The 26477-nt window shown below is 50.5% G+C and overlaps 1 protein-coding gene across 2 annotated transcripts in view; it reads left to right on the top strand.

The window, feature by feature from the left end:
• The first annotated feature begins 24661 nt into the window (after positions 1–24661).
• KIAA0100 (KIAA0100 ortholog) overlaps positions 24662–26477 on the top strand; it is a 76790-nt gene continuing 74974 nt past the window's right edge. For both annotated transcript variants that reach the window (XM_044283791.1, XM_044283790.1), the window contains exon 1: positions 24662–24880. In XM_044283791.1, coding sequence (XP_044139726.1) covers positions 24813–24880 — 68 coding nt within the window. In that variant the 5' untranslated portion in view covers positions 24662–24812. The remainder of the gene's footprint in view (positions 24881–26477) is intronic.

Raw genomic sequence — 26477 nt, 5'->3', positions numbered from 1 at the left:
TGTGGTAGTTCACGTTTAATCACCACTGCCCAACCTGTGTAGTACCTGCCATCCTGGCCATACCTCGATCCATCCACAAAGAGCACATGATCTAGATTACCTAATGGCTAATTTACCAAATCCCACTACCTCTTGTGACATCATCTGCAAACAGTCAGGAGCCTCTTCCTTCGAATCTGGAAAAAAAGTTTAAAGTGCGGTGCCCTAACTCTTCCCGTCCCCCTTGGTCCAGAGGCAACAGGGTGGCTGGGTCCAAAGTATTACCCCTTTGGAGAGCAACATTGTCAGGCAACAAAATGGAACACTGCATTCTCAAATAACGAGCAACAAAACAATCATTTGGATTGTACGTTCATGAGGATAGATGTAATATCACCATCACTTTGTGGTTCAGAACTATCTTAGAGCTTTCATCAAGCATAGCTAGTACAACTACTACTCTGATGCAGAAAGGGGCACCTGTGGCCACGGGATCAAGTCTGGCTGAATAATATGCTACGGGGCGTTATTGCTGGCCATGCAGTTGGGTGAGGACAGCTGAGTCATGCCACTCACTTTATAACAATACAATTTAAATGTAATAATCTGATTGGCCCAGTGTGGGGGAATACAAAATTGCCAGCTCTAGGCATAAAAAGCATCTACCACATCTGTGAGGCGGTAGGGACTAAAGGACAAATCAATCACAGTGGAGTGAGTAGAGGTAATGGGAACCTAAGCCAACAAGGTGTGTTTATGTGTATTGGGCACGATGTGGGTGTTAAAAACTGTGGCTCCATTAACGGCATGTAGGTCATGTACCATCCAATGGTGAGTGGGTTTGCTTTTCTCAGCTTCTGGGAGTACTGATACAAACATGGACCAGGGAATTTTATCACTAATGGCCAACAAACAAAGTTCCTGGTCATTAGGGGAACCTGTAAGCTTCACAGTGCGGACGGTGTGAGATACCAGCATGTACTTTTGCAAGCAAATCTGTACCCAGGAGGCAACAAGAGGCGTTACCACCAGTGGCGTAGCTAGAAATGACTGGGCCCCACAGCAAATTTTTGAATGGGGTCCCCCTCCCCCAGTAATTTTTTTGCAAACCCCTTCCTTTCATGCTGCCCCCATTCCTGTGGCTAGTAAAGACCAGGCCCGGCAGCTGTTCCGTTTCCTACACTGTCTATACTGTCACTGTATATAATTTCATTGTGTAATACTGTTGAGGGGCCCCTGACAAAATCTTTTAGTCCTCCTCCTCCTGGATGGGCCCCCTTCTGGGTCAGGGCCCCAAAGCAGCCGCTTCCCCTATAGTTACGCCCCTGGTTACCACTGACCAGCAAACGGGCAAGCGCATCTTGGTTAGGGGCAAATCTAATATGGATGGTTTCTGTTGAAAGGGGAGTGTACTACTTTCCCATCCACTTCTACCCAAAGACTGGTGTCCTTGGAGAGAAAATCAGGGGAGGCCATGTTTGCTGTGCACAACTGTCTTGGCTGCTCCAGTATCAATAAAAAACGGGACTACTTCTTTATCACCCAGAGTGAGGGATATCATTGGGCCAGACTGAATCTGCTAAAAATGTTGAAAAGTAAAGCCGATACTGGATTTCCTGTTTCCTAATCTTGATCTAACTCATTTCCCCCCCTCACCTGTCTTTGTGTTCTCCTTATGACAAAAAACATGGGTGTCTGTGGGGACGGACAGTGATCCGGGCATGGTCAACATAGAATACAATCCTCTCGTGTGGTGTGGACGAGGAGTACCACACACAGTACAACACTCTCTCTTCTGGGATCTGGGTCCCACCTCCTAGGACTATTATAGGGTGAAAGACTTACTTTTTCCTCACTTCAATTAGGCGTTTGACATCAGGGCTGAAGCAATGCCAAAGGAACACTACATATGGTTGGCACCACTGAACCAGCAATGCTGCTTGATGTTACTCTGCATTTTGGCTTACAGAAGTATCCACCTTTTCCTATCGCGGAATTATTAGACTGGAAAACAGGACTTCTTATCTTCTATGGGAGTGTCTTATAACTAGGGGATGGGCACAAGGGCTGTCGTTGTCTGTAACGTCCACCCCTATCCTCCTCCCTCCGCTCTGAGTCATCTAAGTCCACCCCTTTCAGTCGGACGCTGTGGTCCTCCTTCTGTCCGTTAGTAGTGTCCCAGCTGTCCGTGAGAACAGGGCTCTGATGTGAAGCACAACACTTAACATGTAACACGTAACTTCAAACATTTAAACAAACAGATCTGACAATACAGACATGAACACACAAAGGGCCCATAAGAAACTTTTCATTGACTTCAATTTAAAAAAATGTACAGCTCAATCAACACTGTTAAAACACAATAAAAAACAAAAATCTTCCAAGGAAAATAAAATAAAATTCTCAAAGCGCATATTATTTAAAAACAAATATCGTACTCCACACACTTTCACATTTTCATGTACTCCTTTTCACAATCAGCTCATAACCACGGCCTTATACATAAAATATGAATTGCATACACAGCTCTGCTAAAAAAAAACATCCATCAGTTTTCACACATATTCGCCTCAACTACAACTCAAAGCCACACCCATTCACATTCCACTGAATCATTTGTCTTCCAACCCAGCCACATAGTTTTCTTTGTTTCATCCCAAAACTTGCAGCACAGACAAACACAGCTTTCCTGGAAACAGATAGCCACACCACACCCAGAATTGCTGATGGTCTATGTTGCTGTTGTGCTGTGTTTTCCAATGTCTTCTGGTCTTCACTCTGTGATTAATCAAATCTTAGAACAAGACAAGATACATGGTAAAATCATACAGTAATTTTGTTAAAAGCTGGATTCCCACATTACACTGCTTGGGAAAGAAGAAAGAAAATTATTAAACAATTCTTCGTCTTGTATGTTATTACACATATAACATCACTTACTCTGCATGATTCCCTCACCCCTTTTCTCTTCGCCTGCTTCACTTATCTTAGGAATGTTTCTCTGTTAAGGCAGGGAAAGTAAATCAGTCCATCACAGGACGTTCAACCGTCTTAAATATTCCTCAAACTTTTACAGATACTGCACCAGACAATACCGTGTTTTCTCACACTCTGGAAAGTAGAACTACCGTACTTCAGAGATATCTTTCTAACACCTTCATGTTCTGTGGCTCACACTAGGTACAATACTTATCCATTAACTGACCATCTTTTACTGCTCTAATCTCTAATGTTAGGGCTATGGATCTTCCCTATTCAAACACACACATATATTATTAGGGTAACAAAACTTAACCAGTACATTTCTGAACATTTAACACAAGCGCCTTTCTGATTGCAGACACTGGGGCACTTTCTTTCTTGCTAGTGCCATCAATTAACTTCCTGACACTGCTCTGTTTTCTCACTCATTAGAACCCCCCCCCCCCCTCCAACATCACAGGAGTTCTGATGTCCACAGTCTGTAAGCCCTAACTTCACAGATTCTTACAGATTTTTTTCCCTGTTGCCAGCCAGGCGACCTGCTGTCCGGGGCCACACTTTCTCTGTAACATTCTTTTTCACATTTTAACTTTCAATTCTCCATTAATATCACATCCTATAATCTCCCTCTTCCCTCGCTACTAGCTAGGGGCTGTATTTTCTCCTTCTTCATAATACTGGGACTGGCCCCTTTCAAAAACATTATTTCAAACTGACACACACAAAACAGAGGAGTAAAGAGGCACCTTTAACCCTTTCCTCCACAGACAAAGGATTCACCATCCCCACTGGTTGGCTCAATCTCCCCGCACGTCTTCCCCCTGGGGGGGGGGGGGGGGGGGAGTGTCAGGCGTCTCCGCACGCGTCTCCCTGGGGTCAGGTGGAGAATATCTCCGCAGTCTTCCCTTTTTGAGGGTCAGGCGCCTCCTTGCGTCTTCCTGTCCAGGTCAGCTGGAGTTTACTTAGTCCCACACCTCGGCGCTACAGCGCCCCCCTTCCAAACCAGGAGGTTACTGTCCCCTCCCTTTGTCTGTGGTCTTACTGTCCATCTTCAATTCACTCCTCGGACCATACTGACACACATAAACACCAGAGTGATCTATCAATTCAGATTATGGTTCTATGGACCCCATGCTTTCAGCATATTAGCCGACTACTATACTTACATGGGTACCACCTCACAGCAGACTAAGCCAACATGAAGTGACGAACTAAATGGCAGAAAGGCGGGTAAGCGGCTTTTAATTAAAGCCTTTAAGATACACTCTGGTGCTCCGAATCAAAGTACCCCCCAGGGGTTAATATCCACGCGTGGCTGAGAGACTAGACGCTGACACATAGATGGTCAATGCAATCTCTAATTTATTACAGAAAGTAAGCGATATATACATCTTCAGTACTTTCTGAGGCCTAGGCATTATTTCATTGGCTCCAAAGGAAGAAGAGATAAGAGAGAGGAGATAACACTCTAGCATCTGCGCACTGTGTACTACTTTGGAATGTGAACTAATGTAAACATCTGGTTATCGTCGCCATGTTGTAATGGCGTCTATTCTAACAATAATACTGCACATGTCATATATGACACTTCAAAGAGGTGTTCTTCTATAGGCAGTGAGTAATATGTGTGTATCATATTCATCCACCCAAGGGATTGGATTTGGCATCCTTTCACACTGCCCACAGCACAGTTCTCTGCCCCCCTCGCTCTTCTCACAGCATTGCATAGGCAGAGCTCGACTAACAGCAGAAAGGGGAGGGGGGGAGGCTCCTGAAATACAAACTTCTTCTTAACAACTTAAGATTAACCAGTTACAGTCCTAGAGATACAAAAAGTATAGAATAAAATTCACACATCTCTAACAGCGCCCTGTGCTCTTCATGGATGAGAGCAGGTTCACACTGAGCACATGTGACACACGAGTCTGGAGACGCCATGGAGAACCTTCTGCTGCATGCAACATCCTCCAGCATGACCGGTTTGGCAGTGGGTCAGTAATGGTGTGGGGAGGCATTTTTTTGGAGGGCCGCACAGCCCTCCATATGCTAGCCAGAGGTACCCTGACTGCCATTAGAAACTGGGATGAGATCCTCAGACCTAGTGTGAGACTATATGCAGGTGCAGTGTGTCCTGGGTTCCTTCTGATGCTTGACAATGCTAGGCCTCATGTGGCTGAAGTGTGTCAGCAGTTCCTGCATGATGAAGGCATTGATGCTATGGACTTGCCTGCCTGTTGCCCAGACCTGAATCCAATCGAGCACATCTGGGGCATCATGTCTCGTTCCATCCACCAACGCCACATTGCATGACAGACTGTCCAGGAGTTAACTGATGCTTTAATCCAGGTCTGGGAGGAGAACATCTGCTGCCTCATCAGGAGCATGCCCAGGCGTTGTAGGGAGGTCATACAGGCACGTGGAGGCCACACACAATACTGAGCCTCATTTCCTTGTCTTGAGGCATTTCCACTAAAGTTGGATCAGCCTTAAATTTGATTTTCTTCTTTGATTTTGAGTATCATTCCAAATCCAGACCTCCATAAGATATACATTTTTTATGTTTTATTGTTCTCAACGCATTCCACTATGTAATGAATAAAGATTTGCAACTGGAATATTTTACTCATTGAGATCTAGGATGTGGTATTTTTGTGTTCCCTTTATTTTTAGCAGTATATATCCATCTCCACCTACAGTCATGTGAAAAAATTAGGACACCCTTTGAAAGCATGTGGTTGTTTGTAACATTTTTAATAAAAGGTTATTTCATCTCCGTTTCAACAATACAGAGAGATTAAAGTAATCCAACTAAACAAAGAAAACTGAAGAAAAGTCTTTTCAAGATCTTCTGTAAATGTCATTCTACAAAAATGCCTATTCTAACTGAGGAAAAAGATAGGACACCCTCACATGTATTCCCTCTTAAATTGGCTCAGATCTCACACAGGTATATCACACCAGGTGCACATAATTAGTAGATCGTTACTCTGCATGTTGAATGAGGCTTGCCCTATTTAAACCTCAGACATTTAGTTTGGTGTGCTCCTGACTGTTGAAGTGAGAGTGAGCACCATGGTGAGAGCAAAAGAGCTGTCAGAGGACTTCAGAAAAAAGATTGTAGCAGCCTATGAGTCTGGGAAGGGATTTAAAAAGATCTCAAAAGATTTTGAAATCAGCCATTCCACTGTCCGGAAGATAGTCTACAAGTGGAGGGCTTTCAAAACAACTGCCAACATGCCCAGGACTGGTCGCCCCAGCAAGTTCACCCCAAGAGCAGACCGCAAGATGCTAAAAGAGGTCTCCAAAAACCCTAAAGTGTCATCTCGAGAACTACAGCAGGCTCTGGCTACTGTTGATGTAGAAGTACATGCCTCTACAATCAGAAAGAGACTGTACAAGTTTAACTTGCATGGGAGGTGTGCAAGGAGGAAACCTTTGCTTTCCAAGAGAAACATCGAGGCCAGACTGACATTTGCCAGAGATAAAGTTGACAAAGACCAGGACTTCTGGAATAATGTTCTTTGGACAGATGAGTCCAAAATTGAATTATTTGGACACAACAGCAGAGGACATGTTTGGCGTAAACCAAACACAGCATTCCAAGAAAAGAACCTCATACCAACTGTGAAGCATGGAGGTGGAAGTGTCATGGTTTGGGGCTGCTTTGCTGCAGCAGGACCTGGTCAGCTCACCATCATAGAATCCACGATGAATTCTACTGTGTATCAGAAGGTGCTTGAAGAACATGTGAGACCATCAGTTAGAAAATTAAAGCTGAAGCGGAACTGGACCATGCAACATGACAATGACCCAAAACATACTAGTAAATCAACCAAAGATTGGCTGAAAAAGAAGAAATGGAGAGTCCTGGAATGGCCAAGTCAAAGTCCAGATTTGAATCCCATTGAGATGCTGTGGGGTGACTTGAAAAGGGCTGTACGTGCAAGAAACCCCTCAAACATCTCACAGCTGAAAAAGTTCTGCATTGAGGAGTGGGGTAAAATTTCCTCAGACCGATGTCGAAGACTGGTAGATGGCTACAAGAACCGTCTCACTGCAGTTATTTCAGCCAAAGGAGGTAACACTCGCTATTAGGGGCAAGGGTGTCCTATCTTTTTCCTCAGTTAGAATAGGCATTTTTGTAGAATGACATTTACAGAAGATCTTGAAAAGACTTTTCTTCAGTTTTCTTTGTTTAGTCGGATTACTTTAATCTCTCTGTATTGTTGAAACGGAGATGAAATAACCTTTTATTAAAAATGTTACAAAAAACCACATGCTTTCAAAGGGTGTCCTAATTTTTTCACATGACTGTATATATATATGTGTATTCTCTAACCCATCCTATACCAGTGAATGTGTAATATCAGGGATGCCCAACCTGCAGCCCTCCAGCTGTTGCAATTGCAAAACTACAACTCCCAGCATGCCTGGAAAGCCTACAGCTATCGGTCTACAGCAGGGCATTGTGGGAGTTGTAGTTTTACAACAGCCTGAGGGCCGCAGGTTGGGCATCCCTGTGTAATATTATATCCCATATATCTCCACCTCCTATATATATGTATTCTCTAACCCGCCAACTGTCCACATCTGCCCTAGTTCTAATGTACAGATCTATAGTGGTGTATGTGTAATATTATATCCCCTATATATATATGTATTCTCTACTCCCCCATACCAGTGTATGTGCAATATTATATCCAGTATATATCCACCTCCTATATATAATATATATGTATTCTCTAACCCCCCAACCGTCCACGTCTGCCCTAGTTCTAATGTACAGATATATAGCGGTGTATGTGTAATATTATATCCCATATACCGTACATACACAGTTGGATACATTGACAAATAAAAAATTATAATTAAGAAAATACAAGATTTTTGTATAACTTACCAGTAAAATCTCTTTCTCGCTCTTCCTTGGTGGACACAAGAGACCTTAGTATAGCTCAGCTACTTAGGAGGCATGACACTAAGTGAAAACTGTTAAGCCCCTCCTCCAGCAGCTATACCCTCAGCCTGGAGAGGGAGACTGCCAGTTGGGTGTCCAAGTAGTGAGAAAAGGCAATGACCAGCAAAGTGGAACCAACAAGTCAACTACCCAACAGGAGCAACCAAACCGTAACCTGTAAAACAAACAACGATGGGTGGGTGCTGTGTCCCCCAAGGAAGAGTGAGAAAGAGATTTCACTGGTAAGTTATACAAAAATCTTGTTTTCTTGCCCATTTCCTTGGGGGACACAGGAGACCTTGGGACGTCCGAGAGCAGTCCAAGAGGGGAGGGATCACAGCCCAAGGTGAAGCCACCGTAGGCATCAAGAAACCGCCGCCTGCAAGATCAGCGTGTGCACCCTGTAGAACTTGGTAAAGGTATGCAAGGAAGACCAAGTGGCTGCCTTGCACAATTGTTCAGCCAAAGCCCGATGTCTCTGGGCCCAAGAGGCACCGACAGCTCTGGTGAAATGAGTGGTGACACTGAAAGGCGGGACCCTGCCCTTGGCGCGGTAAGCCTCAGCAATAGCCAATTTGATGAAGCGGGCGATAGCCACCTTGGAGGCTGCCAAACCCTTGCGCAGACCCTCCGGAACCACTAAAAGAGAGAGTCCATGCACCGAAAGGAGCCGGTGATCTCCAAGTAAATCTTCAAGGCCCTAACAACGTCCAAGCGGTGTAGTTCCCGTTCCCGGGGGTGGGAAGGGGAGGGGCACAGAGAGGGAAGGACGATGTCCTCATTGAGATGAAAGGCGGAGACCACCTTCGGAAGGAAGGAAGGGACGGAGAACAGCCTTATCTTGGTGAAAGACCTTAACGGCTCGAAGGGGGAAGCTTGGAGCGCCGAGAGCACAATATTCAGGTCCCAGGGTGGAATCGTGGAATGGTACGGAGGAACCGAGTGAGGCACTCCTTGGATGAAGGTCTTGACAGGCCCAAGAGGGGCCAGGGGACGCTGGAAGAGGATGGACAGCGCCAACACCTGACCCTTCAAAGAACTTAGGTCTAGGCCGGACTGGAGGAAGGACAGAACCGTGGGGAGAGAGAAGCGGAGAGGGGGAATGCCCAGATTCTCACAGAATCCCAGATAAGACCTCCAAGTCCGATAATAGATCCAGGACGAGGCAAGCTTCTGGGCGCGGATCATGGTGCGAACCACATCCGCGGAAAATCCCTGAGCCTCCGCCCAGAGGAGAATGCGGGAAACCTCTCGCATTGCCGCAGCGATGCGAGTGCCCCCCTAGTGGTTTATGTATGCCACAGGCGTGGCATTGTCCGATCGTACACGGACAGGATGGCCTTTTAGCAGGGGAGTCCAGTGTCGGAGCAACAGGAGAATAGCCCTCAATTCCAGGATGTTGATCGGAAGTTTGGACTCCGATCGAGACCAAGTACCCTAGACGGACCGGGGAGGAAACACCCCCCCAACCCTGCAGACTGGCGTCGGTGGTAACCACCAGCCAGTTCATTGGAAGGAAGGATTTCCCCTGGAGAGGGGTCCGCAACTCTGAGAGTTAGTTGGAAGGGTCGATCCAGACTCTCCAGTGACTTGTCCCAGGCAGAGAGGATCGCCCTTTAAAGGATGCGGGAATGGAACTGTGCAAATGGAATAGCCTCGAAGAAGGCAACCATTTGCCCCAATACCCGCATGCTGGATGGAAGGAGGGATAGCGGTGAAGAAGAAGACTGCGAACCGACCGGTGGAGGGCCAGACGCTTGTCCATTGGAAGACGGACCTCCGCCGCCTCCGTATCCAGGAGCATCCCCAGGAAGATCAACCGTCTGGAGGGGGTCAGGGAAGACTTGGGAAGGTTGACAAGCCAACCGAACCGCGCCAGGACGTCGTCCAAGTAAGGCAGCAGAAAGACACCCCTGGAGCAGAGAAAGGCCAGGACAGGGGCTAGGACCTTGGTGAACACCCGAGGAGCCGTCACGAGATCGAAGGGAAGGGCGACAAACTGATAGTGATCGTTTTCCACTGCGAAGCGAAGGAAATGATGGGGACACCGAGCGACCGGAATGTGGAAGTAGGCATCCTGAATGTCGATTGACGACATAAAATCCCCCTTCTCCAGGGAAGCCAGCGCGGATCGAAGGGACTCCATCCGGAATCGCCGAAGGAGGAGGAAACGGTTTAGCCGTTTGAGGGCTAAGATCGGCCGCACCCAGCCCTCTTTTTTGGGGACCATGAAGAGGTTCGAGTAGAACCCTTTGAATCTGTCCGCCTGAGGCATGGGAGCAATGACTCCCTTGTCCAGAAGGGTGTGAATGGCTACGGAGTAGGCGGCCGCACACTCAGGGTCCCGCGGAAGATGGGACCGAAAGAAACGATCCGGAGGGAGGGAGGCAATCTCGATTTTGTATCCGGAGGATACAATTTCAAGCACCCAGGCATCGGAGACATGAGCCCGCCAGATGTCCCTGAAAAGGAGGAGGCGGCCCCCCACCCAGGTGGGTGGGGGCACACCTTCAGGCGGAGGACTGCTTGGCCATGGAGGGGCGGGCAGCCTGTGACCTGCGCCAGGTGGGCTGTGCCCGAAAAAAGGGCTTCTTGCACCTATCTTGGGAGGGGCCAGAGGAGGGACCGGCTGCGGATCGAGGCCCGGAGGACATGCGGGAGGACCAAAAACGAGATGAACCAGAGCGGCCTCATGAGGCGCCCTTGGTTCTGGACTGGGGAAGATGGGTGCTCTTTCCACCCGTGGCTTCTGAAATAATCTCGTCTAAACGGGTCCCAAATAAACGGGAGCCTGTGAATGGCAGCCCAGTAAGAGAACGCTTGGAGGCGGCGTCCGCCGCCCAAACCTTCAGCCAAAGCTCCCTCCTGACGGAAATGGCTATGGCAGACGAGCGGGCTATGAGGGCACCCGCATCGAGAGAAGCCTCGCAGATGAATTTTCCTGCCTGAACCATCAGTTGAGCTAAGGATCGGAGGTCCTGAATGGGGACGTCCGACCCCAATTCCTGTTCAAGCTGCGAGCCCCATTCGGAGACCACTTTCCCCGCCCAGGCGGAGGCAAAGACTAGTCTGAGGGCTGACCCCGAGGCAGCAAAGATGGCTTTGGAGAGGGACTCCATTCGATGGTCCTCGGTGGACTGAAGTGAGGAGCCGTCTGCTACAGGAATGGCCGTGCTCTTAGACAGGCGGGCCACGGGAGGGTCAACCTTAGGCGGGGATGCCCACGTGGCAACACAATCAGCTGGAAATAGGTAACATATATCCAGCTTTTTGAGAGAGGTAAAGCGGGCGTCAGGGTGAGCCCAAGCCTTAGAGACCACCGAAGAGAAGTCGGCGTGGAGAGGAAAAACTTTGAACGCCTGTTTGAAGCGGAGAAACGACACGCCGGGCCTGGTTAGTGCTGGGAGGGTAATCGTGTATCTTAAAGGTATCACGAATGTTAGCGATGAGGTGACCCACTGAGGAGGCTAGTTTGGACGGCAGTGCCGAGTCCATGTCCCAATCCGAACCAGCCAGTTCTCCCTCAGAGGGCCCGACTAAGTCTGCACGCGTGGCGGAGAGAGAGATGCATCTGAGGAGGATGCGCACTCTGCCCTAGAGCGCTTCTGAGAGTGCCGGGCCCGGGGGAACCAGTGGGGGCGGCAGAAGCGGTAGACCCGGAGGGTGCGACAGGGGGTGGTGGCAGCCTGAGGGGTAGGCAGTTTGTCTACAAGGCGGCCTACTATGTGGGTGAGACTTTCCACGGCCTGGGACAGGGAGCTAGCCCAGTCAGGCGGACCAGAGGGAACGGGGGGCGGCACGGCGGTTGGCGGACCCTGCATTGGGGCCTGGCATGCAGAGCAATGCGGATCAGATTGCCCACGTGGAAAGGGTTCTCTACAGGCGGTACAGGCATGGTACCAGGGCTTAGGGGCCCCTGTGGGATCTGACATGTTGGTGATGACGGGGTAAATATATACCAGGAAAAGAGGGCCTATACCCAGGCTAGGGCCACTGGCGCTAGAAGGGGGTTAACAGTCCTACCAGGAGAGCCTCAGGAAGCGAGGAGCAGCAGCAGGTGTGCAGCTCTGGACGACTGGAGGCCCCCAGAAGTGAAGGAGGCAGCAGTGGTGGCCAGCAGGTTCCTTGTGCTCAGAGTTAGAGCTGCGGTGGGTAGCAGAGCGGCAGGAAGAGTGCGAAGCGCGGGAAGATAGGCCCCGTCCCCCCGCTGACGCTGCTGGAAAGTGCAGCGCGCGCCCCAGCCAAGTTAACACCTGAGGTGCCGCGCTGGCGACCCCCGCCTATGGAAGCACCGGACCTGGTGCTCGCGCCGATGATAGGGGAAGCCAGTCCCGGCGGAGGGAAGGGGCGCTCGACCACCGCCCATTTCGAGCGCCCAGGCGTGACAGAAGTGACTGCGGGGAGCCTGTAAGGACCGCAGACGCGGTCCTGGATGCCAGCCGGGAGGAGTAAAAGCGCTGTGGCCACCCACAGCGCCGGTGTCAAATCCCAGAGTTAAGTGCCCGGAGCACAAGAAGTGGGGGTACACATTAGCTGGGAGGACTGAGGAATAAAAAGGAGAGGGAACCCCGCAGGCCCCTAGAATTAAACACTCAGTGTTCGCAGACCCCAAATAGCAGTGAGGGGGGGGGGGGGTAGACATGGAGCAGCCACCTCTCACCGTCTTGCTGTCTTCACCCTCGGTCCATTCCAGTAGGGTAACCCCTTCAGATACTGGCACTATAGTGGCAGGACGCTGGAAGAGGGACTTGGAGTGCGGGCAACCCTTACGCTGGCGGGATGCAGGGGAGCTAGGCTGCCCTGGTCCACCTTGCCTTTTGTGGGGGAGGCAGCAGTGCGGGTGACCGGCTCTGGCGCAACTCGACCCCGGGAGAAACAGAGAGGTCCAGGCGTCTCTGTTGTCCCTGAAGAAAGGGAAATCAAAATTAAATCAAAATAAAAAATAAAAGTAAAAAAAAACACTAAGCAAAAAACTGGCAGTCTCTCTCTCCAGGCTGAGGGTATAGCTGCTGGAGGAGGGGCTTAACAGTTTTCACTTAGTGTCAAGCCTCCTAGGGAGCTGAGCTATACCAAGGTCTCCTGTGTCCCCCAAGGAAATGGGCTTTAAATTAAAAATAATTTTGATTATTATTTTTGCGAAGTTACCCAACCCTGTAAATAACCCATTCCCCGAAGTTAACCACCCCCCGTGGGTGGACTGGTAGGACCGGCGGAATTTTAATGAGCCCAAGTAATAAACTTAATGAAACACTTAAACCTCCCCTATAAAGGAGGGAATCACCTCCAGCCCATTGTGTTTTTTTCTGTCCTCCGGACAGGTGGACTAAGCGGTGATTCCCCCCTTTTTTGCTTTAGGGGGGATCTTTTTTTCAGTTTGTCAGACGGCTGTTCCTCCGTTTTATTATGTATCTGGGTCGGCAGCTTACCTGCTGCCGGCACAGCGCTGCATTGGTCGGCGTCCTCGCGGCCGCTGGGCTCCGCCATTTTTCGGAAGTGACGTTGGAGCCTCTGACGTCACTTCCGGAGTTTTCCTCAGGCGCGATTTCACGTTCTGTTGGGATTGTTTTCAATATATTGAGCGATTTCTTCCTCCTGTAGGAGGATTTATGGTGTTTCTTCTAGGGGGGGTGAAATTTTTATTTCTAATCTGAGTTTCTCCTCTGGGGGTGGGGTCTCGATTCTGGGCCCACCCCCTCCCCTATTTAAGGAAGCATTGTGCGCCAGGTCGTTCTCTGGCTGCACATGCTTTTTAAGCTAGCTCCCAGAGTCCTATAAGCTGGTGTTCCTCCACTTATAGGTGCCTTATTTCTGGTCCTCATTTTCACCTGCCTTTATTTTATCTTTCTCCTGACACATTTGTTGGTTGTTTACAAATGTTTTACTTGTCCTTTTTTTCCGCAGGGATGTCTTCTCCACGGGATTCGGATGGCAGAAAGGCGGGTTCCAAGCAGAAACATTTATCGTGCTATGATTGTAGCACGCTTTTGGAGGATAGCTGTCCCTATTCTAGGTGTGACGGCTGCTGTCCGAGGGTCCAGCCTTCCACTGAACAGGATGCAGGATATGTATCAGTGGGTGAAGACCTATGTTGATGGATCCATCAAAGGGGTTATAGCCCTGCTGGATGAGAGGTTTCCTACTCAGACTCTGATGGAGTCTTCGGCTCCAGTAGAGAGACCTTCGGTGGTCTCCTTGGGTTCCTCCTCTGATGAGGAGGAGCTTACTTCATGCTTCTTTCCTCCTGATAAGACGCAAAAGTTACTTAAGTCCATCTGGTCAGGGGACCATGATGTTGACCCAGGGGAGCCCTCTGATCCCGCTAGTCGGGCACTTCGTGTCTTTAAAGCGGATGAGACCCTCCTCTCTGTCATGCGCACAGAGTGGAAGAAACCCGAAAAAGGTCTGGTTCTAACCAAAAGATTCAGAACCATGTTTCCGATGGCTAAACCCTTGGTGGAATCGTGGGTTTCCATTCCCAAGGTGGACATGACTATTGCCAAACTGTCCAAGCGCACTCTGGTTTCTGCGAACGATGGGTCGAGTCTGCAGGATCCACTTGACAGGAGAGCAGAGTGCACTCTAAGGAGAGGTTATACAGCAGCTGCAGCTTCCGCGTCTACGGCCATCGCTGCTACAGTAGTCTCTACCTTCCTCCGGTCTCGGTTAAACCAAATCCAGATGGATGTGGATCAGGTGTCCCAGGACGATATTCTGGCGGCTTTCAAGACTGTCAACTTGGTGATGGATTTCTTGTCTGATACAGCGCAACAACAGCTGAAGTTGGCGGCCAAAACCATGGCCCTGGCGTCAGCGACCCGCAGGCCTTTGTGACTTAAGCCTTGGGTCGCTGACAATTCCTTTAAATATAATTTATGTAGCCTTCCCTTTGAGCCCAACCGTTTGTTCGGCTCGGAGTTGGATAAGATTATGGAAGGCCTGTCAGATAAAAAGGGGAAGAGTCTTCCCCAACAGTCCTTTCGGGGGCGGGACAGACAAAACCGCGGTGGTAGGTCTGACCAGCAGTCAAGATCGCAGAGGGACTGGGGAGCGCAGCGAAGAGGTTCGAGGCGCTCTGGTGAAGGAGCCAAGGATAAAAAATCCACCTCCTGACTATGGGCCTCCTTGAGGCTCCTGGATGACTCCCGTTACTCCTGCCGTCCTGCCAGACGACTTCCCCACTCCTCTGCCTCATCTTCCCATCGGAGGTCGTGTCTCCCACTTCAAGGACATTTGGATCCGAGAGGTTTCGGATCCCTGGGTCCTGAATGTCATCTCAGAGGGGTACTTAATCAATCTTCTTTCTCTTCCTCCGGACAGGTTCATCAGAACCAAATTTTTACAGGCCGCAAGGCAGTCGGTTCTGGAGGCTTACATTCAGGATTACATCCACAAGGGGGCTCTGGAGGAAGTTCCGGCAGGGGAACCAGTGTTTCTGGTTCCCAAGGCGTCAGGGGATCTTCGGATGATTATCGATTTGAGATTCTTCAATCGATACGTAAGGAAAATTTGATTTTTTGTTCTCACCATAAAATCCTTTTCTCGTAGTAGGCATTGGGGGACACAGCACCATGGGTATATGTCCAACTACCACTAGAAGGCGACACTAGACATAAAAAAGTGTTGGCTCCTCCCCGTTGGGCTATACCCTCTCCACAGGCACTAGACAGATCAGTTTGTACCAAAAGCAGTAGGAGAGAGAAGAAAGGCAAGGAATCAACAACTCCCGTACCGGGAAAGATCAAGAGACCAGCCCGGAGAAGCGGAAGTAAAAAACATAGGGTGGGATCTGTGTCCCCCAATGCCTACTACGAGAAAAGGATTTTACAGTGAGTACAAAAAATCCAATTTTCTCGTGCATGGCATTGGGGGACACAGCACCATGGGACGTCCCAAAGCAGTCCCCGAGGGTGGGAAAAGAACAGACAGGAGAAAAGCACAGAATAGGTAGGAAGCCTCATACAAGGGAGAAACCCAAGGAAACCACAGTGAAGACCACCAGCACCCCAGGACAAAGGCCTGGGAAAACGACACAAATGCAAGAAGAAGGCAAAGGGGAACCCCCCGCTCAGCTGAAGGCTGGAGAGAAAGTAGGACAGCACCGTGTATTGAAGCTACCTAACATTCTAATTGTCTCAGGCGAAAGCACAAACACCCTGAGGCCAACTGCTGACAGGCCAGGAGAGCAAGAGAACATGGAATCATTGAAGGCCAAACGAGTGAGGGAAGCCATAGCAAGGCTCACTGTGAAGGGAGCAGGTCTCCCCTCACCGCCAAGCAGGAGAAGACATTAAGCGCCCTATTGAAAGGAAAAAATCCCAAAGGCGCTAAGGGAAACCGCCAACCCTTGGAAGGGGAGGGGGTTGTAAGTAAAAACCAGGAAAAGAGAAAAGATAAGACCTGCATCCCCAACCAGGAGACGAGGAACGAGCCTCTGAAAACAAAATATCGCTGAGAAGCGCAAGACCGGAGAACCTCTGGCCAAACGAAGCATCAGGGAAAAAAGGGGACCAGATGCAGGCCCAGGAAACCTCAGCAATGGCACACTGGAGTAAGGGAAGCCATAGCAAGGCTCACATGAAGGGAGCAGGTCTCCCCCACCGCGAAGCAGGTGATGAAGTTAAGCGTCCCATTGAAAGGAGAAAACGCCAAAGGCGCTAAGGGAAATCCGCCAACCTTGGAAAGGGAGGGGGTTGTACGTAAAGGCCAGGAAACAAGAAAAGCTAAGATAAGACCTGCATCCCAAAACCAGGAGACGAAGAACGAGCCTCTGAAAACAAAATATCGCTGAGAAGCGCAAGACCGGAGAAACTCCGGCCAAATGAAGTATCAGGGAGATGCAGGCCCAGGGAAATCTCAGCAGGGACATGGGAGGAGAAGGAGAGTACTCCCAACAGTCTAAGGAGGAAGGTTCCAAAAACAGGAGGAAGCACCTCCCGAAGGAGACCATAAGGTGGAAATGCAACCCGTAGCACTAAACCACTCAACACCAGGTACTTGACGTGGGAGGATGGGAAGATAGACACGAATCCCAAGAGGTCCACAGGGCTATTGGAACCCACAAGGGAAACAATCAACCCAGGCCCCTCCCAAACAACGATTATCATACAGAATCTGTGTGGTCAAATAAACAGGGACAAGGAATCCAGAAAGGAGTACCCGCTATGGGCTCACAAGGAACCAGGAACTGATCCACCAGAGGACAACAAAAAACAGAATATCCATAGGGGAAGGAATTGGCCATGGACAACTAGCCATTCTAAGAAAAGTGGCTAGCAATCTGCATACATTGTCCCGGGGAGGGCAAGTACAGCGGCTTGGGTTGTACCACTAAAACAACAGACACCCTGCATAAGGAATGGAGAAGTCGCTATAAAAGAAACGGGTGTGACTACACGAAATGTAGAAACCAGCTGCGACTGACATATAGAAGACTCCCAGGGGGAGAAAGTACCAGACAGGCGCAGACAATAGCAAGGTCCAAGGGAACTGCCCTCTGTTAGATAGTACAACTAAGCCAAGAACATTAGAACGCCCGGACCCAGAAGGAACTACCTGTCCGATGCCAGAGCAATCAGCAGAAAATTCCCCTACCAGACAGGTGTGTGGCGCTCAGTGGTTCTGTCCCTGACTCATCAGGGAGGACATCCAGCGAGGATAATATCACTGACCCCAGAAGGATTCCATGTGGCGGAGGACATCCAGTGATGGCCGAAAACTGCTGCAGCGTCCGGAGCTCACCAAGCAACGTACCCCAACAAGGAGAAGATCCAGTGAAGATCTCTGTACTCCACCAGGAATGGTCCCGCCCTGTAATAAAAAACAATGCGGGTACTCCCTTATAATATGGGGAACGCGGAGTGCAGCAGACACCAGTATTTTATAGGGATGGCAATAGCAACCCTAGCAAAAAAAGCCAACAGAACCACCTGGCCATGGTGTATGGAGCGCGATTGTATGTGGACCACCCACCAGAACAGCCATATACTGGGTAAACCAGAAGTAGCACTAGACCAACAAGGTGGAGGTGAGGGTTGGGCTGGCCCTCCCCTGCCAGATATGGTTACCATGTACATGCTGAACCAGGACGGCCGTTGTGGACAGTGCCTTGAGAAAGTACAAGGAGCACGACAGTAACGGAGTGGGAGATGTATGGAAGAACCAAAAAGGGAAGAAACCAACATTCACAGCACAGATTAGAGCCCGGGGAAGGAAACACCAGGTAATACAGAAACTGTATGGGCCACAGATTGCACCATAGGGCCCAGTACATAGGTACTAATAATACACGCCTAAAACCGAGGTAAAGTGGCTGCATGTTGCACTCTAAGGAGAGTGGAAACAAAACCACAGCATCCGAGAATGCGACCGCATTTGGAGGAAGCAGGTCCTCAACCTGTAAAGCAGAAATACGGCTGTGTAGTGCAGAGATATGACCAGACAGGTGCAATGGGTACAGCATCTGGAGATGGTAGAGGTACTAGATTTAAGATTAAAGCAATGTGGCCGCATGGAGCACCCTAGGACCAGAGAAGTGCAACGGCTGGCACGTTAGCAATGGTACCTATATTCCGCTCAGGAAGGGAAAAATAGGGCCGCACGGTACCACAAAAAACGACAGGTGCACACCACAATTAAGTGCAATGGCAACTGAAGGAGGCCCTCTATTTCACCAGAAAAGAGGGAAACCGGGCCGCATAGTACACCATAGAGCCAGACAGGTGTAATGACTGCAGCATCAGAACTCTACCTAAGAAGGGAGTAAGATGGCTGTTTGGTGATGAGGTGGGTGCAGTGGCCACGGCAACACAAGGTGGCCTCAATATCTTGTCCGGTAAGGGAGAAATAGTGCCGCAAGGTACACCATAAGGCCAGACAGCAACGGAAACAGCCTCTGGAGATAGTGAAGGTACTTTACCTATTAAGGGAGCAAGGTGGCAGCCTGGTGCCCACTAGAACCAAACAGAGGCAATTTCGACAGCAATTGAGAGTGGCCTCTATATCTTGCCAGAAAGGGAGAAATAATACCGCACGGAACACAAAAGAGCCCGCCAGGGATATTGGAGACAGCATCAGGAGATGGTGTAGGTACTCTACCCATGAAGGGAGCAAGGTGGCTGGAAACAGACAGGTGCAATTGCTATGGCAATTGAAGGCGGCCTGTATATCTCGCCCAGTAGGGGGAGATAGTGCCGTATGGAACGCCATAGAGTCAGTAATGGCTACAGCATCTGGAGTAGATGTAGGAGTTCTACCTATGAAAGTAACAAGGCAGCTGGAAACAGACAGATGTAATCGCCACGGCGATAGAAGCCGGCCTGTATTCTCTGGTACAGGCACTACAAAAGAACCTTTAGGAGGCCGAGAAGGGTTACCAACCCTACAAGAGGCGTTTGCCTGAATTATCAGCTTGCCTAGAACATAGCCCCTGGATAGGGGAACCAGGAAGGTCTGTCGTGTACAGCCTACAGGGGCGTACGTACCAGAGATACCGCGTAGGTGTTCCAGTTGCTAAGCACGGTGACGGCTGCCTTACCTGTGCGGTAATTACCTGTGCAGGCAGGAGAGCGCCATCTGAGAGTCCACTAGAGGGGCACCAAACCTGTGTAGGGTAGGTACCACCATGCACGTTTGACTTGACCACACAGAGGGATTCTGCATTGTGGAAGATCGCCTGATGCTCTGTTCCGAGGGAATCGGTGCAGAGGTGTCCCCAGAGGCAACTGACAGAGAAGGCTTCGTCACCAGCCTCAGGCCTGTCCTGGGGCGACCCGAGGATGCCGAGGAGGGGTGGAAGCTAGCTGAGACCACCCGAGGTTGGTCCGTGGGCTACTCCTTGCGTGACCCTATATCAGAGCGTGAGCGTGGCCAATCTGCAGGGAGGACCCTGGGGGGGGGGGGGGGAGAGGAGACCGCAATTTGTAGGTAGCGCTCCAGCGACTCCGCCAGGGATTGGGCGAGTCAGGCAAGATTCCCATTCAGGGGGGACCTACACAAAAGGGTGGGAGGGGGGGGGGGACAAGGCGACCACATGGAAACCTCCGTAGACAATGGACGCACGAGGAATACGTGGCGATCCGATAGGGAAGCTGGGAGAGGAGGCCCTCATAGGGCAGCAGGGCTGTCCTATCTGTCCCCGGATGCCACGTTCCCAAGAGGTGCTGCAGCAGCTATAGATCAGGCGGCAGGGCTGCAGGAGAATGCAGAAATTGAGAGGGGAGGGGGGGAAAGGAGCCTGCAGAGCAATTCAGCCAGAGGCTGCCTACCAGACCCCAGGAGCAGTGCAGCGCGCCCGAGCAGGAGATGGCGACCCGGAGAGAGCAGAAGCCGACAGCCGGAGGAAGAACCGCCCCTCTAAAACAGAGCAGGGAACCTGGAGCTGGATTGGCAGGCAGGAGAGGCCCCTTCCAGGCTCCCCCCACGGAGGGGAGGAGACGAAGCAAGCCCGGGAAGGTCCGAAGGTGGGTGTGGAGTTGCAGCCTAGTAGGCCCGAAAAGCCGGGGCCTAAATTAGTGGTGCGCGGCGGAGGACGAACGCCCGCGATCGCAGAAGTGCTCCAGAGCTGCCTCGACGAACGGGGCCAGGTGGGGGAGAGAGGTGTCCCCAGAACTGAAGAAGTGACCCCCGGAGAGGGAAAAACAAAAGGCCAGGGGGCTTCTGGGTCCAGGATACAGCTGAGAGATGTAGGTATCCGGGAAGGAAGAAGAGGGGGGAATGCGCCCAGGCCCGGGGAGGAGGGTGGGAGACCCTAATCTAACATACTCACCCTCAGACGTCTTCAGGCGCAGCAGTGACCACCCCCTCGGCGGACTCAACACGGGAACTGTGGGACTGCCAGAATTCCACTGCGGAAGCAGATTTGGGGACTGGGTGGCTGCCAGGTACCTGAGTACGCGCCCACAGGGGGGCAACTAAAGTGGAACACGATGGAGCCACCCCTGCCGCAGTCCGGAACCTGCAGAGAAGAAAAAATGATTGAAGAAAAAATAAAATAAAAAGGTAGCAGGATGACCTGCACAAAAAGCAGGTCAGGTCTGCCTCCTACGGACACTAGAACAAGACTGATCTGTCTAGTGCCTGTGGAGAGGGTATAGCCCAACGGGGAGGAGTCAACACTTTTTTATGTCTAGTGTCGCCTTCTAGTGGTAGTTGGACATATACCCATGGTGCTGTGTCCCCCAATGCCATGCACGAGAAAGTAAGGTTCCGTATGGAGACCATCAGGTTAGTGGTTCACGTTCTCAATCCTGGAGATGTGATGGCAACCCTGGACCTCAAGGATGTGTATTTGCACATCCCGATTCATCCTGCTTCCAGGAAATATCTCAGGATCGCGGTCCACCATCAGTTCGTTGCCCGTCCCTTCAGCATTTCTTCTGCCCCTCACACTTTTACCAAGGTGGTAGTTTTTGTGGTGGCGGCTCTCAGACTCCAAAGACTGACCATCAATCCTTTTCTGGACGATTGGCTTTTAAAAGCGTCTTCCCTTGTGGTCCTGACCCACCATCTTCATGTAGCAATTTCCTTTCTGTTCCGCCTAGGGTGGATCATCAACTGGCAGAAGTCGAACGTGAGCCCGTCGACTTCAGTAAGATATTTATGCTTCATAATCGACTCCATTGGGATGTCTCTCCGGTTGACTCCAGAAAGAAGATCCCGAATACAGAACACGGCAGAATTCCTATCTGTGCCTTGGCGAGTCCCAATTCGGACTCTCATGAAGATGTTGGGGCTCATGTCAGCGTTTGCGCAAGCAGTCCTTTGGGCTTTATGGCACCTCTGGCCGTTGCAATCGGAGGTCCTCTCCAAATGGAATGGCAGCCCCACCAGGCTGAACTCCCTGTCTTGGTGAACTCTGCATTCCCTCAGATGGTGGAGCCATCTTTTAGAAGGGAAGTCTATGACCCAGCCAACCTGGGTCATATTGACAACAGATGCGTCCCAAGTAGGTTGGAGCGCTCATCTAGACGATTCTCCGTTCACGGATCCTGGTTTCCTCGGGAGCGTCCCCTCTCATTCAATCTCCGCGAGATTCAAGCTATCCGGCTAGCCCTCCTTCACTTCGCCCATCAGATCCGGGGCAAAGCAGTGAAAGTCCAGTCAGACAATATGACTGTGGTACTGTACATCAACAAGCAGGGAGGCGCAAGATCACTTCCCCTCTTATCAGAGATCGGGGTGATTCTGGATTGGGCAGAGTTGAACCTTTCCCACTTATCTGCGATCCACAGTCGAGACTCCCTCAATATGATAGCGGATCGGTTGAGCCGCGATCTTTCAACAGTGGAGTGGTCTTTACATCCGGAGATATTTAAGCAGATAGTCCTCAAGTGGGGGATGCCAGAGGTGGATCTTATGGCAACAAGGTTCAACGCCAAGGTGGAGAGGTATTGCTCCCTTTACAGGGAGGATAACCCCCTGGCGATAGATGCTCTGTCAATATCCTGGAGGTTCAGGCTGGCTTACATCTTCCCTCCGTTTTCCATGATTCCGAGGGTTGTGATGAAAATCCGTCAGGATCAGGCCTCAGTGATAGCCATCATACAGTTTTGGCCGAAGAGATACTGGTTTACCCAGCTCACGCAAATGAGTCGAGAGCAATTTTGGAAGCTCCCCCCTCAGCAGACCCTGGTGTCATGGGACACTCACCTCTGCTCAGATCTGCACAGGCTCAACCTGACAGCCTGGAGGTTGATCAGTCCCTTCCCAGAATAGAAGGGCTTTCAGAGTTGGTCCTGAGAACGCTGTCTCATTAAAAAGCAGACTCTACTAAGAGAGCCTACTCACGGATTTTGAGGATATTCTCTTCTTGGTGTTCCTTAAAGGATGTGGCATCTGCAGATCCGCCCCTCCCCATCATTCTTCAGTTTCTGCAAGATGGCCTTGACAAAGGCCTTGCTCCATCTACCTTGAGGGTTCAAGTTTCAGCCATTTCAGCTTGCCTCAACAAGTCTTTTTCTCAGGACCCGCTCATCAAACGGTTCCTTAAAGGAGCTGAAAGATTAAAACCTACAATACTGAAGCCCATTCCTCAGTGGGATTTATCAGCAGAAGCCCATTCCTCAGTGGGATTTATCAGCAGTTCTCAAGGGGTTAGCTTCTCCCCTTTCGAGCCTTTGGAGGAGGTAGATTTCAAGTTTGTCACATGGAAACTTGTGTTTCTTCTTGCAGTGACTTCGGCCAAGAGGGTCTCTGAGCTTCAAGCTCTCTCAGCACACGAGCACTATACCATTTTTTTGCAAGACCGGGTCCTTTTAAGATTTCTCCCGTACTTTAGGCCTAAGGTTACTTCAGTCCAGAATATCAACCAGGTGATATCCCTCCCGGTTCTTTCTAGACCTTCTACCTCCTCTGAGAAACCTGCTATACATCCTTTGGAAATCTCGAGATGCCTCCGGATCTATGTGGATAGATCAAAGGAGTTCAGGAAAGATGAAAATCTTCTAATCCTGTTTGCCGGTAAGTTTAAAGGCCGTTAAGGCATTTAAACCATCCATCAGTCGATGGATTGAGGCTATTAGGGAATCCTTTGTTCCCCAATCTCTAGATCCTCCGGGGGTTTGTAAAAGCCCATTCTACGAGGGCTGTAGTTACTTCTTTTGCCGAGAGGAGTCTTCTTCCGCTCGACATGATTAGCAAATCTGTCTCCTGGAGCTCTGAATCAACATTCATCTCCCATTGTAGACTAGATGCCAGATTAGCTGAGTACTAGGCCTTTGGGCAGACTATACTTTGTTCTGCCAGGCATGATGGCCCTCCCTGGGGGTTCTTCTTGCTATCTTCCCATCTGTGCTGCTGGTAGGACGTAAGGGAATCGTTCATTTCTAACGATAATTTGTTTTCCCTTAGTCCTAACAGCAGCACACAAATTGCCCACCCTAGTAAGGCTAGTTTTTTTCTTGCTATAACACAATGGGCTGGAGGTGATTCCCTCCTTTATAGGGGAGGTTTAAGTTTTTGATTATTACTTGGGCTCATTAAAATTCCGCCGTTCCTACCAGTCCACGGGGGGTGGTTAACCCCATCTGTGCTGCTGTTAGGACTAAGGGAAAACAAATTATCGTTAGAAATTAACGATTCCTCACCTCATAAGTCCCCGACCTCACCTCATAAATCCCTGTCCCCACCAGCCTTTATTGACTGCAGCAATGGCATCTACACCTGAGACCGCCGCAGTCAATCACTGGCCATAGGGTATTTATAAGGGCAAATCAAAATAATTTGCCCAAGATGAGCGCTGACAGCATATTGATCCCCCCAGCTACACGGAGCAACCATAACTGGCATCATCCCTGTTTACACGGAGCGATGTACTGCCGACAATCGCTGTTACAGGGTCAGACTGGCCCCCAGAGGATCCCCGGTGGCCCAGGCTCTAATACCATAATGTGCCCCAAAAATCAAGGAGAAAAACACCTATTTGGCTGTCTTTGGAGCCTGGCACTTGCCTCTTGGGTCTATTTCTTTGATTCAAAACCTATTAAACTTCATTGATGGTAAACGGGTTGGTTCTTGACAATAATTTTCTCTGGTGCGTCCCATAAACCCCAATCTGACACTAGCTGTTCATGGATGTTTAAGGGACAGGGCCGATTTGTCACGATCTGGTAGGAACGACAATCGGCCGATGTAATAAAAAAAATTAACATAGAAGCCTAATTTGTTGTTTACATGGAGAAAAGCCGCCTCTCCGTGTGTCGGCGCAGGCGCCTCAGCCCTCTCCTCCTCACATGATGGCGCCGCGCTCTGCCCCCTCTCACTTCCTGTTCCTGGGATAGTAGCGGCCGCTCCCCCCACCCCCCAGAGGAGGAGGGATCTCCATGCTCTCCCGGATCGGTGTGACAGCGTCAGGCGCCGGTCGGCCGGTGTCGGTGGCCCGGGTTCCCGGGTAGGCACCATGCCCATCTTCTCCGCGGTGCTCCTGGCGTTCCTGCTGCTGGTGGTCTGCGCCCTGCTGCTAGGACGGTGGGTACCCCGGGGGCAGACTGGGGACAGACGCACTCTGGGGCTGCCGGGCGGAGCTGTCAGACGTGGCGCTGAGGTGTCACCGGGGCTGTCAGACCGCACACTGCCGACTACTGCCTGCAGCCTCCTGGGTGGTACTGACATGCCCGGTGTGTACCCTGCTCCCCACACCTGTGCCCCCGCACGTATCATCAGTACCCCCCATACCTGTGCCCCCATACATATCATCAGTGCCCCCGTACGTATCAGTACCCCCCATACCTGTGATCAGTACCCCCCCCATACCTGTGCCCCCATACATATCAGTACCCCCCCATACCTGTGCCCCCATACGTATCAGTAACCCCCATACCTGTGATCAGTACCCCCCCATACCTGTGCCCCCGTACGTATCATCAGTACCCCCCATACCTGTGCCCCCATACATATGATCAGTACCCCCCATACCTGTGCCCCCGTACGTATCATCAGTACCCCCCATACCTGTGCCCCCATACGTATCAGTAACCCCCATACCTGTGCCCTTATACCTGTGATCAGTACCCCCCCATACCTGTGCCCCCGTATGTATCATCAGTACCCCCCATACCTGTTCCCCCATATGTATCATCAGTACCCCCATACCTGTTCCCCCATATGTATCATCAGTACCCCCATACCTGTTCCCCCATATCTATCATCAGTACCCCCCATACCTGTTCCCCCATATGTATCATCAGTACCCCCATACCTGTGTCCTTATACCTGTGATCAGTACCCCCATACCTGTGCCCCCATATGTATCATCAGTACCCCCATACCTGTGTCCTTATACCTGTGATCAGTACCCCCCATACCTGTGCCCCCATACGTATCATCAGTACCCCCCATACCTGTGTCCTTATAACTGTCATCAGTACCCCCATACCGGTCATCAGTACCCCACATACCTGTCATCAGTACCCCCATACGTATCATCAGTACTCCCCATACCTGTGCCCCCATATGTATCATCAGTACCCCCCATACCTGTGCCCCATATGTATCATCAGTACCCCCATACCTGTGCCCCTATACGTATCATCAGTACCCCCATACCTGTGCCCCATATGTATCATCAGTACCCCCCATACCTGTGCCCCCATATGTATCATCAGTACCCCCCATACCTGTGCCCCTATACGTATCATCAGTACCCCCCATACCTGTGCCCCTATACGTATCATCAGTACCCCCATACCTGTGCCCCCATATGTATCATCAGTACCCCCATACCTGTGCCCCCATATGTATCATCAGTACCCCCATACCTGTGCCCCATATGTATCATCAGTACCCCCCATACCTGTGCCCCATATGTATCATCAGTACCCCCCATACCTGTGCCCCATATGTATCATCAGTACCCCCCATACCTGTGCCCCATATGTATCATCAGTACCCCCTATACCTGTGCCCCTATACGTATCATCAGTACCCCCATACCTGTGCCCCCATATGTATCATCAGTACCCCCATACCTGTGCCCCCATATGTATCATCAGTACCCCCCATACCTGTGCCCCATATGTATCATCAGTACCCCCCATACCTGTGCCCCAATACGTATCATCAGTAC

Source organism: Bufo gargarizans, chromosome 3, assembly GCF_014858855.1.
Source record: "Bufo gargarizans isolate SCDJY-AF-19 chromosome 3, ASM1485885v1, whole genome shotgun sequence".
Classification (NCBI taxonomy): domain Eukaryota; kingdom Metazoa; phylum Chordata; class Amphibia; order Anura; family Bufonidae; genus Bufo; species Bufo gargarizans.
Note: the sequence above shows the minus strand (reverse complement) of the source record. Positions and strands in the feature narration are given on the sequence as shown.